At 37.7% G+C, this 15,918-nt stretch overlaps 1 protein-coding gene across 1 annotated transcript in view; it reads right to left on the bottom strand.

Annotated features, from left to right (window-relative positions):
• The window catches only part of sh3rf1 (SH3 domain containing ring finger 1), a 58,401-nt gene that overhangs the window by 9,064 nt on the left and 33,419 nt on the right, over positions 1-15,918 (bottom strand). Inside the window, exons 4-7 of the mRNA XM_082146635.1 lie at positions 15,691-15,786; positions 9,925-10,242; positions 2,681-2,791; positions 362-492 (exon numbers count right to left, since the gene is read on the bottom strand). Of these exons, the coding sequence (XP_082002761.1) occupies positions 362-492; positions 2,681-2,791; positions 9,925-10,242; positions 15,691-15,786 (656 nt within the window). The remainder of the gene's footprint in view (positions 1-361; positions 493-2,680; positions 2,792-9,924; positions 10,243-15,690; positions 15,787-15,918) is intronic.

The raw sequence follows: 15,918 nt of genomic DNA, 5'->3' as shown, positions 1-15,918 counted from the left end.
AAAAATTGCCTTGGAAATGGGAATGTCATGAGTAACAGGCATAAACATACTCCACTCAGGGCACTACAGGCGGATCCAACAGAAATCAGGTGTGTATTGTGCTGTGTTAAGTTAATATGAAGGCAAAAGGTGAAAGGCAAGGGATCAGGGTTTAGGTTAAATCCCCAGAGACAAACCTAGTCCCCTTAGAGATGACCTCTGACCCCTCACCTGTGTGTTCAGTCACGCTCAGCTGGCATTGGGTAATAGCAGAGAGGAGAGTTAGAGTTGAAAGGACTCTCTCATACTCTCTCCAATACATAGCATGCACTATAAATTGAATTAACTTTGTATATTTAAAGCGTGTGGATGTTCTACTCACACTGTAGGTCTCTGACGGCCACTCTGGTCACCCACTGCAGGTGACGGCCTTTGACCAGCATTCAAGGCGGCAGCGCCCACAGCTGAGGACCGAGACTGAGGTGGAGGCGGAGGTGGAGGAGGAAGAGCATCCTGAAATAATCAAACACATCTGTTAATATATCACAACGCCTACTAAATTATGCATACCTAAGAAACAATGCATTTAAAGTAGCCTACATAAATTCTTGTTTTCTTTAAGTCTCATATCAGCCCATATTCATTGTTATTTTGCTGATATATTTCATACATAACTCAGATTTATGTGTAGCAGGAAATTATGTCAGAGAGATCCCTACAAGTTTGGACAATGCCATTAAAACCATAATCCCACTGACGGTGACTTTCCAGCTTGTGTGTTGGTTGCTAACAAGCGGGGAGTTTGGCAGGTGTTGTGATTGGTGGATATCCAGCCTGGGCTACATGTCTGGCTGAAGACGGATAAATCGGTTCCATATGGACCAACGCACACACACATCTGCAAACAGACTTTATGAGCCCAGTGGCACCACTACGAAAGCAACTCTCACACTATAATGCTTGTTTTGTTGCTTTAAGTAAATCCTTTTTGTCAGTAAGATCTGTTCATTTTTAAGTTCTCCTACAATGCATTTGTCTACTAATGCTCATCAAATTTGTTTTATGAATTGATTTGTCTTGTGTTTGTTATTGCTTAATGTGGATTTACAGCAATTAGAAAACAACCGTCTTGCTCTCTGGTGCTTTTAAATCCCGTATGCGAGATATGAGAGGCAACTGATGCACACTAAGGCCACCATTACAAAAACAATGCGTTGAAAACAAAAGGAAACAGTACCCACATAGCACTGCACACACATCAATCTCAGAGAGCCATTAGTGTCCACCCTGAGGCCCACACAACTCCCTGAGAAGTGTGTGTGTGTGTGTGTGTTTGTATTGAGGCTGATCAGATGGCAAACTGTCCTCGTTTAGAATTAGCACTTGAGTGTATGTGTATGCAAATATATATGAGAATGAGAGAGAGAGAGATTATATTCTGCCTTGTTTATGTGAGTGTGTTTCCATTTTGATGAACTATGGTTTTAAAAGTTTGGCATTTAACATTAAACTGATAAAAAATGACAGCAAAGACATATAATGTTACAAAGGATTTAGATTCCAAAGAGACACAGTTTTTTTAAACTTTCTATTCATCAAAGAATCCTGGAAAAATTATATCACAGTTTACACAAAAATATTAAGCATCAACAACTGTTTCCATCATTGATAATAATGAGCAGTGACATTTCACCACATTATTATTTTTTAACTGTATTTTTATTCAAATAAATGCAGCCTTTATGACTTTTCAAAAAAATCTTACCGAACACAAACTTTTGAACAGCAGTGCACACTGTTAATGCTGAAACTGAGTTAAAGATTATGTTGCATTCTTAATTAAGCACTCAGCTTTAATACTGTTTTGCTTTACATGGGATGAATTTAGAAACATAACATCTTAGAGAGAGTTTTTAGCTCACAGCATGCTGGGTTCTACTGTGCTAAAAGTCATTGTTATTGTCAGCACGCAACAAAAAAAACAAAGAAGCTGCATCTTTATATTCTTTTCCTTTCAAGCATTGTAGCAACAGCCATCAAAACAGTCATTTAGTTAAAAAAATCCACCGCCTCCAACAATAAACTTTAGGACAACTGCTCTCAGAATCCAAATACTTTTTGCACCATAATCATTGCATTTTTATAAAAAGATATAATAACTATAGAAAGTTTGGGGAAAAGATGTCAAAATTGATCAAGATCATCTTTAACTCATGGACGTCGTCAATACCAGTATATTGCAAAACCCCTTCTGTCTCAGTTTCATTCTGTATTTGAACAGAAGAACGCATCTTGTGTGAATGCCCCTAAAGAAAATCTATTTAAAAAACATCAAATTTTGCACATCCCTAGTTTTTACCCATAGCACTAGAGAGCAGATAGATGCTGTAAATATTTTGCACTTTAAACCGAATTCTTTTCAAAAGTAATCATAACTTGAACTTTCTAAAACTTTGCTTAAAAAAAAGCTTAACGATTCTGTTAATTCACCAGTTATTGGTCAAAACCGAAAATCTTGAAATGGCAAACATCGGCCACTTATTTGGCCTGGCTATATCAAGTAGAATTGAGTAATAGGGTTGCGTGTGAATACTGATGTACAGACAGGGTGACTTTATATATACAGGTCAGAAGAATGTGATACGAGTAAATTATAGGATGATGAAGATTTTTGACATACTAAGTACATTTATAGACTCACCACTGGAATAGAGGCATAGCTGGTTTCTGGTGGAAATGTGAAAACTGTCGCCGTGGTGACAGGACTGCTTGGTGGAGGAGTAACAATGAGTCCCGCTGTGCAAATGTGAACCTAAGAGAAGACAAATGAAAAGAAATGACAAGTTAATCAACCTTTCCTAAACCAGTCCCTCTCCTGAATCAAGCAAGTGGTAGCACATTATGAGACACTGAAATTCTGCTCAAGGGACGACACAGAAAGGCATATAAGCGAGAGAAATTTGGGCAGATAGCCACACACGTATGTGCACCCGATGACTGTTGTTTAGACAATAAACTTTAATGCAACTAGACATCTTCTAAGAAGCATGTCGGCCTGACTCTACATTTGTAGTTCATGCCTGAAATCAATCCACCTCAAGAACACCGATGGCCTAAAAATGTCATGACCAATGAGAACTTGCCTTTGGTGAACAAAAAGCATGTGCCAAAAAGACTTTGATTCTGATTGGTCAGCTGGGAGTGCATGGGTGAACAAACTGATTATTGATTGGTTGACAGAGAGAATATGAAATATTTAGAAGGTTTCTAAAAATTTCCATTTCAAATAAATGCTGTTCTTTTGAACTTTCCATTCATCAAAACTAACTTAAGCATCTTTTGAACGATCAACTTATAAGAGTCAACTGTCAGCAAAACAAAGCAAGTTATTTTTGTATAGCAGATGTTTTAAATGCTGAGATGAACTTCTATTTCTCCTTGTCGGTTGTCTATAGTCAGTGATCAATCACATGGCATGTTTCCAAAACCAACAGCCCATAAAACAAAGATAGCACTCTTCAGGTTACATACTTTCAAGGGGTCATAAGCCACCTGAGCAACTGCCACTGAGTCTCTAGCTATTTTAATTCTCCTTCTAACAAGAGGTCATAAATGAGAATTTAAAAAAATGAAGCTTTATGCCCAGTCTTTGTCAGAAAACATTAATACATGAATGGACCACCTAGGGCAGCTACAAGTGAAGTATCATGTATACATTATATTAAGTCCTCAGATGTTGGGATCACAGGGCTTCATACAGAACCTTCATAAATAAACTTTGAGAAAACATCTGAGAGACACTACAAACAAGCGAGAATCAAAAAGATTTGTAGGTTCAAAGGGATGTGCTGCAGAAATGTTCTGTTGTGACATATCTATATCAAGTCCTGAGCGAATTATGTGCTCTTTTTGAGTGGAACCACTTCATGTGTGCTGTGTGCTTCAGCAAATCAGTCACAAGAGTCTTCAGACAGACAATATAGAACATCCACAAAAAGGAAAAATCTGCTCCTTTTGTCTTAAGGTATTTAGAGAGGAGCTCAAAATAGTCCTCATCAAAAAATAGACACGAACATAATTATACAGAAATGTGCAATTTATTTTCAAGTTCGATTTAATTTCCTGTTCTTTCATTCTCCCTGTGCCTGAGGGAAATGCAACTATTCTGCATATTGTATGTTTTGAGGTGGCATTTGTCATTAATGACATGGCTTTTTCTCCCTTCTTCACCTCAGGTCCAGATTTAGATCTGTACATCTCACTTCGTGACCGGAATGTTCCCTAGCCAATAAGCCCAAACTACAGGCTTCTACGGGTTAGCCTCTTCTAAATTAATTAAAGGTAATGAAATGGGCATGAGAGAAAGCCAAACCATTTCAAAACCTGCAAGAACTGACACTGCTCTCCACACTAAAGGAAGAAAGATGGACTGTTGTGTGTGCATATAATAAGAGTATTAAGAGACTTAAAGCTGTGATAAAACTGTAGTGAAATTTCTTCCATGTCCTCACATACATCCAATGGAAAAGGATTTTCAAAAAGTAAAATAAGGTAGGTTCTATCTATCATTTTTATCCGAACAATTGGAAAAGTCTGGCATATGTCACCAGAGAGACTAGTGTTGTTTCACTGGAAGCTAATAAGACAAGGTTAAAATGTTTTCAGAAAATTTCACCTGCACAGAAAATAGGGTGAATTTTCATTTCATGCCAACTTTAAAACACTTAAAGGTGTAGTATGTAAAATTGACAGCTAGTGGTTGAAATAGGTACTGCAGTCCTAATTCAAAATATTGGGAGAGGGTTGTTTCTCCCGCCCCCTCCTCCTCAGACTTGACATTCACGCGGGTTTCCAGATTGAGGACGCAACAGGAATGAGCGCAATTCACAATGGAAGACGTCGAGTCTTACACTGTAAGTTGATGAGTTGATTTATCCGCGTTTTAATATGCATCTGGTCATAGAGCTTTTTGTGGATGCCGAGGCTTTTAAGGTCGGGTAGAATCTGCGATCTTTGATCCAGTTCATTTGCTGGCTTCCATGGCTGAAATACACTGTTTTATGGAAACTGGGGTGTTGAAATACTATTGGGTAAATTGGCAGTGGACGGAATCACAGAGGAAAACAAAAACAGACATTCCGACACGGAATGCATATTTCAAAGTAGAATAACTGGCTGTAGCATTGTTTTTCAGAGAAATGAGTATGTATATTTAGCATCTTTCCTAAATATCTGAAACATTATGGTATTTTTATGCTTTAGTATAGTCAAAAAAAATTACATATAGCACCTTTAAAAAATGAATGTCACGAAAACTGCTCTATTACATAAAATATAAAATCAAGTGGCATACAAAAAAAGCATTTTTCAGAACTAACTTTAGCAGAACGTGTCCAATTTTTTTGTTGTCGTTTTGAACAGTATATCTTCTGCATGAGCGTGTTGCGCTGGGAGCTAAAGCTGAATGTTTTCTCCACAGAGATCTCACAAAGAGTCAGTGCTAGAGGAGTGTGTTGAAGTACATCAGAATCTCTGTGTGTGCGCATCACTGCAAACAGCATATCTGCCTGCCACAGGCCCGCTCAGCTTCAGGGTACATCAGCTCTCAAGTCGCACCCTACAGGTTAGATTGTACAAGGTACTGAGTGAGTCAATGTGTGGGATATGAACAAACTGGAGGGCACACAAGCTCTCACAAATACTGTGTTATTCTCGTTGACAACACTTCCTGCAGGTGAGAATGACATCAGCGATTGCCGATTGGATAAAATAAGCCAACAGCTGGATGATAGCACAGCTGCGTACAGGCCTGCATTTCCACAATGCTGAAATCATGCAAATTAACTTTGCCAAATACTTTTTTTCTTACAAGGACCCTATTGTAATTCAACCCCCAAATTTATGAGATTAAAGGGTTAGTTCACCCAAAAATTACAATTCTGTCATCATTTACAAGACTTACTTTCTTCTGTGGAACATACAAATAAGACATTTTGAAGAATGATTAATATTGGAGCCCACTGACTTCCATTGTATGGACAACATAACATTTCTCAAAACATTTTCTGCAGAAGAAAGAAAGCCATGTGGTATTGGAATGAAATGAGAGTAGGTCAATGATGACAGATTTTCATTTTAGGGTGAACAATCATTTAAGGGTTTTAGCAATTAATTTAATATTAATTAATAGCAATTAATAGTTTTTTTTTGTTGTTTTTTTACCACATATATCCCTTTGTTACAGAAAGTTGAGAGACTTTCTTGTTGGTAATGTGGCTTTTCTAATGAATATTAATTAGACTAATAATTCATTATTTAATGATTAAATTATATTTTACCATTTTGATAAATAAATCATCTATGTGATGTATTGATATCTAGTACTTGTACTGTTTTTAATTTCCAAGTCATAACTGGAATGCAAAAAATTAACATTACAATTAGTTATGGTAAAAAAAAGAAAAAAAGTGTCATTAAATTTTTTTACCGAGTTGTCCATTTTTGATCCGAAACAGCAATCTTTCTTGCTGACCTATTCAAGTGTGCTCAAATGAACTTGTGACATATTAATTTGATAACTTGTCAGTCAGTGGCTCAGCAAAGTGTGATGCATATCTGCACGTCTAGGACGATACTCAAAGCTGAGATTTTGGTTTAACGGTTTTATAAGTTATAATAAAAGTTATATTAGGGCGGATTTAAGTCAGTAAATTTATATCAGTAATTTTGCAGTTTGTGACTTTTTTTTGTGAGCTGCAAAATTGGAGGGGACGTCTGAGAGCTGTGTGCTGAAGAGAACATTGTTGCTTTCGTTTTCCGCCACTAATGATAACCGCAATGACCACTCAGCAAAACATTAAAACACACACTAACGAAATGAAAACTCCTGCTCGGTAATTAGAGAAGCATCCCTGCTGTGTTTTATAATGCAGTGGGGACAAAATCAGCTGTGGTAAAAAGTGAATGTAAAAGCGCCTACCATTCTTTCTCTCTTTTTTATCACTTCAAATATCCTCATCCTTCTAAATGGCCTTTTCCCTCCGTTTTTCCTTTCTCTCTTCCCCTCAAACCAGAATTATATGAGAAAGCAATAAGTCTGTGGTTCATATATTCCAAATGTGTCACAAAAATCGTGTAAATCGATACATCACTCTCATAAGAGGGCATAACTGCTGCCACAAAGGAGGGGGATCACTTTACAGGCTCAAACAGGCTTTTATGAGATCTGGAGTGTCTGGATAATTATTAGCGCTAAAACGCCTAGATAGGAATGTTAAAAAGAGCGTGAGAGAAAAAACGTGGGCATGCAAGAGAGGGACAAAAAGGGAGAGGGAATGAGAGAGATGATATTGATATTCATAATACTAGATGACATAAAAACAACAGATCAATTGTCATTGTGTTTTGCTGTAGTGCAGTTGCCTGACAACATTACAGATGAAAAAACAAAAGGAGAGCAAGTATGATGAGGGGAATTTTTTTTTATGAAACAATATGCTGCAAGTCTGCAAAAGGTAAAGGAAAAACTAGGACAAAAACACCAATTATAGACTCATAAACAGACTGTAGATGATAAATATTCTGGTTACGCATACAGGAAATGGACTGGTGTCTTGTGTAAATATACTCACTAGGTGTGAGCACAAAACACTGTGCTGGTTTCATATTAACACACGATGACGAATTCTGTCGCTTGAGAAACCGTCTCGTGTTCTTAAAGCGTTAACACATGTTCGCTAAGGCCACCACACATGCTTCCTCATTCCATCTGCACCAAGTATTCACTCTCATAAAACTGAATTGGGGTCATCTTTCACAACACCCCGTCTCAACAGTTCCTTTATGAACACGAAAATGGATCCAGAAGCATACAGACAGGCCGAAACTAAAACGAAAGGGGTATAGTGTGTCTTCTGTTGTGTTCAGTGTTTTGTCCCACAGAAGAGGACTCCAGAGGGGTTCGCAGATAGGTGATGACATTAATGGAACAAAGATCATGGAGGAAAAAAAAAGCCAGTTACCAGTGGGATTCTTACACATTCTTATAACTTAAACAACAAGGAAAGTCTTTAATACTATGAGAAACATGGAGATATCAGTTCAACTAAGAGAATTTCTTCATCCTACTTCCACTTCAAGTTGATTCTCTGACTGTTTCTGGTCACTGCAACTAGGGGTGGCCAGGTCTGTTAGAAATACTTTCTTGTGTTTGTATACCGTCAAACTTTACCAATTATGTGCCAAAATAAAAAGAAGGGAACAATAAATTAAGTTTACAAGTCTATAAAATATTACACACTATCGTCCTAAGGTTTTGCTACTCTTATACTCATCAAATCTGCATTTATTTGATTAAAAATACAGTAAAAAACATAACATTGTGAAATACTACTACAATAAAAACTTCTTTTTAAAAAAAAAAATTTACAGCATCATTACTCCAGTGTCACATTACACACATATACACATATCATGTAAGAGTATATGTATGTATATGAATATATGTGTGAGTGTGTATATCTATAGCACATAAACATATGCTCTTACATGGTTTAACAGGGCAAAATTTTTTTATTTTTTTTACGGGAAAATAAATTCTAAATCATTAACTGAAATGACAGCTTTGTCTGTAGCACCATTACAAAGGCATTTTTTAATGTTTCCAGACTATTTTAATGTTCATGTACACTAGTTTTGCTATTTTATTAATGTCAGGAAAGACTAAGCTAGGCCATGGATCTGACTGTTACATTTTAAGTGGTCTTTTTAAGTAGAGGGGGAAAAGCCACATTCCGAGAAATTTCCTAGAACTCCCCCCACCCACCCCAGAACATCACATGAAATGACAAGTCTGTCTGCCATCTCCTTAGAGACAGCATTGCTCGGCAACCAGCGGAACAGCTGTGAGTGACTGTCATTCCAGGGTTGCTGCGGTAACCTCTGCGAGCGAGTGGTGGGAGTGTTTGATGTGGTGGAGCGCTGTCACGCATCAGTGCTCTCAAACGCTCGGACAGCATGTTGGACAGTGTGGAATGAGAGAGAGTAACTGCTGACAGAACAGGAGAGAACAGTAAGCTGCGGTGGACAAGCATCAGAGCTCTGGAGTGTGGGCGGGATGCCTGACTCGATGCTCACTTTCCTTCCCCTTCAAGCTATTATTTGAAGTTATTTGGCAAATTTACCAATTGGTACTTAACCGTTGTTGCACATTCCCTCTATTTCACGGTTACTCGACAATTATTGATTGTCAGCTGAAGCGATTTTAGAGCAACATACAAAAGTGCACAGATCACCTTTAAAGAGACATCGTGGGCAATTGGATATAGCGCAGCATATTTTAAAATTAAGGATTTTAAGTTTGTCGATTGTATCTCCAGTAACTATACCTGTCCGCATTCATTTCGCATGGAGCGAACGTCACGCACAGTAACATGTTCATGCAGGTTACAATTTTTTTACAAATCACCAGCCCTACAATACATTAATTTTTATGATACAAAATATACTAACAGTACCATTATCAAACATGCCAACAACAGTGCTATCTAATGAAGATAACGACAGACAATTAATATCTCCTCCCAGAATATGAAAAAGTCTTGTTGTTTTAGGTGTGTGTGTGTGCATGTGAACTTATCAGGCTGTGTAACCATGGCCACAGCTGAGAAGCTCATCCTCAGTGAGAGATGATGTCCTTACCTCCACTCAGTATGAGTCCTAATCTATATATAACATGGAGAGAGGAAGAGTGGATGAGGAACAGAACATTTAGAGGTCAGCTACCGTCATGCTGGAATAATAATCGTGTTTTCTCATTATCTTCCTCTCCTTTCTATCCTGCACATCCATCCTCTGTTTCCCTATCACCAAATCTCTCCATCCATCACGAGGCTATATGGTGGTCTGATATGCTGCATGAGAGCCAATCCATCCATCATCTCTCACCTGTGAAGGTGCACTGGAGGACAGGCCTCCGCTGAGCTCTCCGATCCGGGCCGCAGCTGTGGGGTTGGAGGAGCTGATCAGAACCGGCCCGCTGATCTCCATGGAGTGTCTCTGAGGTGGAGGGGCCAGGCAAGGCTTATGGGACATAGTTAGGGAGGTGAAGGAGTGTCGCTTCTTACTATTCTTCTTCTCCCCAGTAGCTTTCTGGGAGCCGTTGGCCTGGGGGCCCAAGGAAGAGGACGATGGCCCTTCACTGGAGTCTCCTCCACCTTCAGATGGCTTGTCCAGTTCTATGAGCTGTCGAGCTGCACTGTTAAACTGAAAGTAGAAGAGAGAGTAAACAGAAATAATACTTTACTCCACATGCTATTATTATTGTACCTAATTTTAGCCTTTTGGAAAAGTTGAGAGCCAGATTCAACCAACAGTGCCCGTATGAGCACCAAGGCTCAATATGTCACATGAATTAACTGCTAGGCCACAGTTCTCACACTTTCTTTATATGTAATCTAACGAGGAGTTGTAGAGAATGAAAGAAACAGGAGTACACAGAAAAGTACAACTAAGAAAGAGGACAGAGATTGTGATGAATCTTTAAAGTCGGCATGAAACAGAAGTTTCTATAGTCTTTTCTTCCCTATTGTGACATATATCCAAGTAAAACCAAGAATGTAAACCGGGATTGGAATTTGTCCTTCAGGAATTCGTAGGAAGTCCCTACAAAGTACTTAAAGTGGGCTTTATGTAATAAATGAACCCCCACCCCCCTTTTGATCTGAAAATCGATCCGATCCATGACTCAAAAACCGCAATATGATCTGAACCGTGAGTTTTTTGATCTGTTGCACCACAAGTAAAAAGTGATGGAAAAGTTCAAAGACTCGTTGGTGTACAGTATGTGGGGTGGTGGGAGTGATGTGATGGCACTGCAGGCCATGTCTGATTTCATGTGAAACTGAAATCAAAGGCATATAAGCAGATAGCTAATGACAGAGTAACACACATTGCCCCGAGAAACTCACTCTGCACAAATGAGAGAAGCCAATCAGACCACTCATATGAAGAACCCTACACTCTGAATTCAGCTGATCTAGGTCATAAGGATTGATTAAACGCTGCTATAGATAGTGAATACAGACGTAGAGTGCTTAGTGCATTCTTGGAATTTATTAATTTATTCAAACATAATCTGATTTGTAAAATTATTCATAAATGAAACCATATGAGATATGTACATTGGCGAGAAATTAGACCTCATGCTCAAAACAGCAGGAGTGGAATTAGCATAGACTACCAGTCAAAAGACTGGAAACACGCTTGATGTTTCTCATGACTTTACAAACCCTTTTGATCTCAAGACTTACAGTAAAATGCTTGAAATAAGTTTCATAGGCAAACATAAATTGTGCTTACATATGAATTTCTTTACTAAACTAAAATGTTAATAAAAAACAAAATTGAAATACATGAGTTTGACCGCCTAGAGAAGGAAAAGCAGTCGATAAGTGTCCAGCATACAAGCCAACTTCAAAAATATTTAAAAAGCATTTAGGGATGCACCTCATAAAGTTAGCTCAGAGAATGACCAGTGTGTGCAGAGCTGTAATCTAAGCAAAGGATAGTGACAAAGAAAAAGCTAAAATAATGATAATTAAAAGATAATATAATAATAATATAAAACATTTGATTATAAGTAAATATTTTGGGTCACTTCTAAACAATGAAAAATTAAAATAATAATAATAAATTAAAGCTGCAAGCAGCATTTATCGGGGTTCAAGCAGTTAAGGCCTTTAAGGCATTTAAGCACAAAAACATCAAAAGTTATTAAGATTTATTTAGCAAGCATGTAACCACTGACATAATAGATGGAAAAGACCATTTACAGCCAATACAGGCAGTTTACCATGGGAAATATATGGTTTTAAAGCTTTTTAACAGTTATAGCACCACCTATGGTCCGATCTCCATACATTTTTTTCTTTGACCTCAAATTGAACCCATACACATGTGTACTGAGTTTGGTGAAGATATCTCATTTACTTCTTGAGTTATAGCCATTTTAGTAAAAAATAGGCTCCTCCCACAACAATTGACCACATTCTAGTATTATTTACTATGATTCTAGCATGATTTACCATAATTTACCATGATATACACCACATTCTAGTATTATTTATTATGATTTACCATGTTTTTAGCGTGATTTACCATGATTTACCACATTGCTAGCAATTATGTGAAATATCAGTACAAATTAAGTGATAAACTCTGACAAAATATGATTGTGCTACAATGGTAATTGTTATATAAGTGATTTTTTAGTGTCTAATGAATGCAAAAGCATATGTGAGTAGACTTCATTAATGAGTAGAATGGCCACCAGAGGGCAGTAGAAGACCACTTATTGGCTCACTTTCACTTTAAACTTCTTGATTTTCACCATTTTTCTGCACTAAAGCAAACCAGTTTTTCCATTTTAACTCCATAATGCATGCTTACACACACACACACACACACACACACACACACACACACACACAAAGACAAATGTTGTTGTTTTTTCAATGCTATTGGGACATGTCATTATGAAAATATATTTGAATCGTCTATAAACATTTCACAAAGTCTTTGTAAACTATTAATCAGATTATTCAAAATTTATTCAGAAACCTAAGACTACATTTCAACTATATGATGTGATCAAAACTGTTTACTGCAAGTCTCCTTCAGGAATCACATTTCTAAATGTGACACAATTGTCAGTAGTAATACTTCAATAGATGAATTCTGACTACATGTGATTGTAAATGTTAAAAGAGTGATTTTATAAAGTCTAAATATGAATTGACAAAATGACTATTTTTTAACAGCAGGGGGCAGTAAAATACCACTTATTGGCTTAATATGCCATTACATTCATATCATTTTCCCCTTTTTAACTGTTGTAGAGGCAAATTTTGTCCGATCTGTCTGAAATTTCTCATGCTTGTTCAGAGTGATATTTCACATGTTCTGACTTGTTTTTAAGAAGATCTGAGCATCTTAAAAGATATAAGCTTTCGGGGACACTTGGTCAAGGCCACATTTTGAAGGGACCCTATTATAGCCATCCAAATGAAGTAGTTCAACTTTTTCTGATAATTACTGATCTAGAGAGTCCAGAGAATTGTACTGCACTAGTTTTGAACATTATTATATGAAAATTATATGATCATAGATGGAAAAGACAATTTACAGCCAATACAGGCAATTTACCATAGGAAATATATGGTTTTAAAGTTTTTTAACAGTTATAGCGCAACCTATGGTCCGATCTCCACAAAATTTTGCATGGTTATTAATGATGTTATGTCACATATGCTCACCAATTTTTGTGAAGTTCGGAGTTTTTATATATGATTTATAGGCTTTTTAGTGCATTTTGCCACGTCCATTTTCTTTATGACCAAATATACCCATGCGCAAAATGCAAAAGTTCAACTTTTTTTTGATAATTATTGATCTAGAGAGTCCATAGAATTGTCCTAGACTGGTCTGGTTCCAATCGGGCGAAAAACCTAAGACTAGTTCGCAAAAGTAGGTTTTTTACATATTCATGAATATTTAATGAACGGTCTGATTGACAGCAATGGTTCTTGAGGCAAAGTTGTTCAGCATGAGGAGATCTATCAAATGATATGCATTTTGTGACAATAAGTGTAACACCACGTGATTACAGAGCCTTAAAACTCGTTAGCGCCAACTAGTGGCCGATTTCTTTCAAAATTCTTACAGACCTTTAGGGGCTTGAGCCGAACATGCCCACCGAGTTTCGTTCCGATCGGACTTCGTTAATAGGTGCTCAAACCTCATTGGCCAATGGCGGCCATGTTTTTCGAGATACGCCAATATCCTTTTAGACATACATGGCCCCTTGGGCCAAGACACTGCATACCAAATTTCAAGTCATTCGGAAAAACGGTCAGGTGTCTATACGTTTTTTTTATTTTATAGCGCCACCATGTGGCCAATCGATGCAATTTTTTTACTGTGACCTCAGATTGACCTCCTACACAGGTGTACCAAGTTTGGTGAAGTTAACTAAATTACTTCTTGAGTTATAGCCATTTTAGTAAAATAGGCTCCTCCCACAACGTTAATTTTGCACCCCCTAGCGACCGTGAATCGAAATTTCAACTTTTTTTCGATAATTATTGATCTTCAGACTCCAGTGAACAATTCTGCACAGGTTTGGTTCCGATCGGGCGAAAAACCTAGGACTAGTTCGCAAAAGTAGGTTTTAGACAAAATTCAAAATAGCAGAAAAATTTGCATACCGGAAATGAAATCGGAGATATACGTTTTGTCCGCCTTGAGCCAAGGATTACATTGATATAAGACACTTGAGTCTACGATGAACCGTCTAGGAGTTATTAGTGATTAAATACTTTTGCTTGCTATAGCGCCACCTATGGGCCAATCGGGGTCATATTTTGATAACCTCTCCTCGATTTTTGTACTACCATTTGGCCAAGTTTCAAGGTTCCAGCTCTTACGGTTTGGTCTGGACGATGCGTTTTAGCGGAGAAGAATAATAATAAAAATCAGTACAATTACAATAGGGTTTCAGCACTTCGTGCTTGAACCCCTAATAATGATGAATTGACTAGTAGAGCAAATTATATTAGACCCAAAGCTACAGCAAATCCTAGAATCAAAAACAATACAGGGCTGCAACTTATGACTCACCAAGCATGAATGGTAATATAATGTAATAACTTCAAGATCAGCTCATCATAACTTAGTGCTGACCTTGCAAACTCAGGTAGACATTAAATTCTCCATATATGACGGCCGCTAAGAGACACATGCCTGACTCCATTTCAAAGTCACTTTGAAAACATAAATTTACGGTGGCAGGTGACATGGGAACAGAAAACCCTTTTCCCCCTTTTACTCTATCTCAAGTACCTGAGTGAATGTCACTTTTGATGTCACTGGTATCAGAGATTACTTTCTCAAAAGCATTCACTTGGAAAAAGTCTGGTTTAGTGAAAATTGCCAAGGCTTTTGTGTAAGCTCGAAGCCTCCGCCCCTCTTTTCCCTCGTCCTCTCGCTCTGAGTGAGAGAGATGCAATTCAAGAAGCACCATTCTGACAGAAGCTATTTTTGAATGTCTTTTGATGGTTATTTTTTCCCACAGGTTAGACACGTGGCTGGTAGAGCTCACGCTGGCTCTGCCAGGGTTCATAAAGGTTGTTGTCTGTTTATGAGAGTAAAGATGAGAAGTGTTTCGAGAACTGAGATGCTGCGACTTTCAGGAGCACACATGAAGTTGGCCACGATAATTGGGGCTATTCTTGTTTGAGGTTGAGTGATTAAAGAGAGCAGTGTTTTAAGATTGTGCATGTCTGATAAAGAGACACACTAGGCTGTTGGTGTTTTGATATTTGAGGCTGATGAGGCTGATGAGAATTCAATACAGCTCAAATAATTAGCACCAATTTGAGAGCTCTCTGAGATCTGCATGCTTAAAGAGCTGTGCGTTTCAACAAGAGCAGAAACAAAGAAATGGTGGGGATGAAAAACTGGCCAAATGAACAGGATGTGACAAAAATGGCAACAACTAATACTTTTGAAAGCAAACTCTTTAAAGGATGGAGAATAGTTTGAAGGTTTCCAAGACTAAAGTTGTGCTGAAGAGTACAACATCTAAATATAAAAACATTAAATGTGAAAATGTCAGGAAACAATGACAGTTTTAAATGCACTGATATGACTCACCTCTACATAAGATATGGGGAAGATGCCAATCTTATCTCCCAGCATGCCTTCCGCCCAGTTCTCATCCACACGACGAATCACAGTAAGAATATCATCCTGAGGGCAGACGGAATAAAACCGGTTCCTTGTTATTCAGCCACAAGCCTTCACAGCAATTTGTTTAAAAGTTCATAAAAAATGTGCAACTCGAAGGCATGAATGAAAGCCAGGCATTTGTTTTTACAAAAA

Source organism: Leuciscus leuciscus (genome assembly GCF_965113295.1).
Source record: "Leuciscus leuciscus genome assembly, chromosome: 19".
Classification (NCBI taxonomy): Eukaryota; Metazoa; Chordata; class Actinopteri; order Cypriniformes; family Leuciscidae; genus Leuciscus; species Leuciscus leuciscus.
This window is presented reverse-complemented; position numbering and strand designations above follow the sequence as displayed.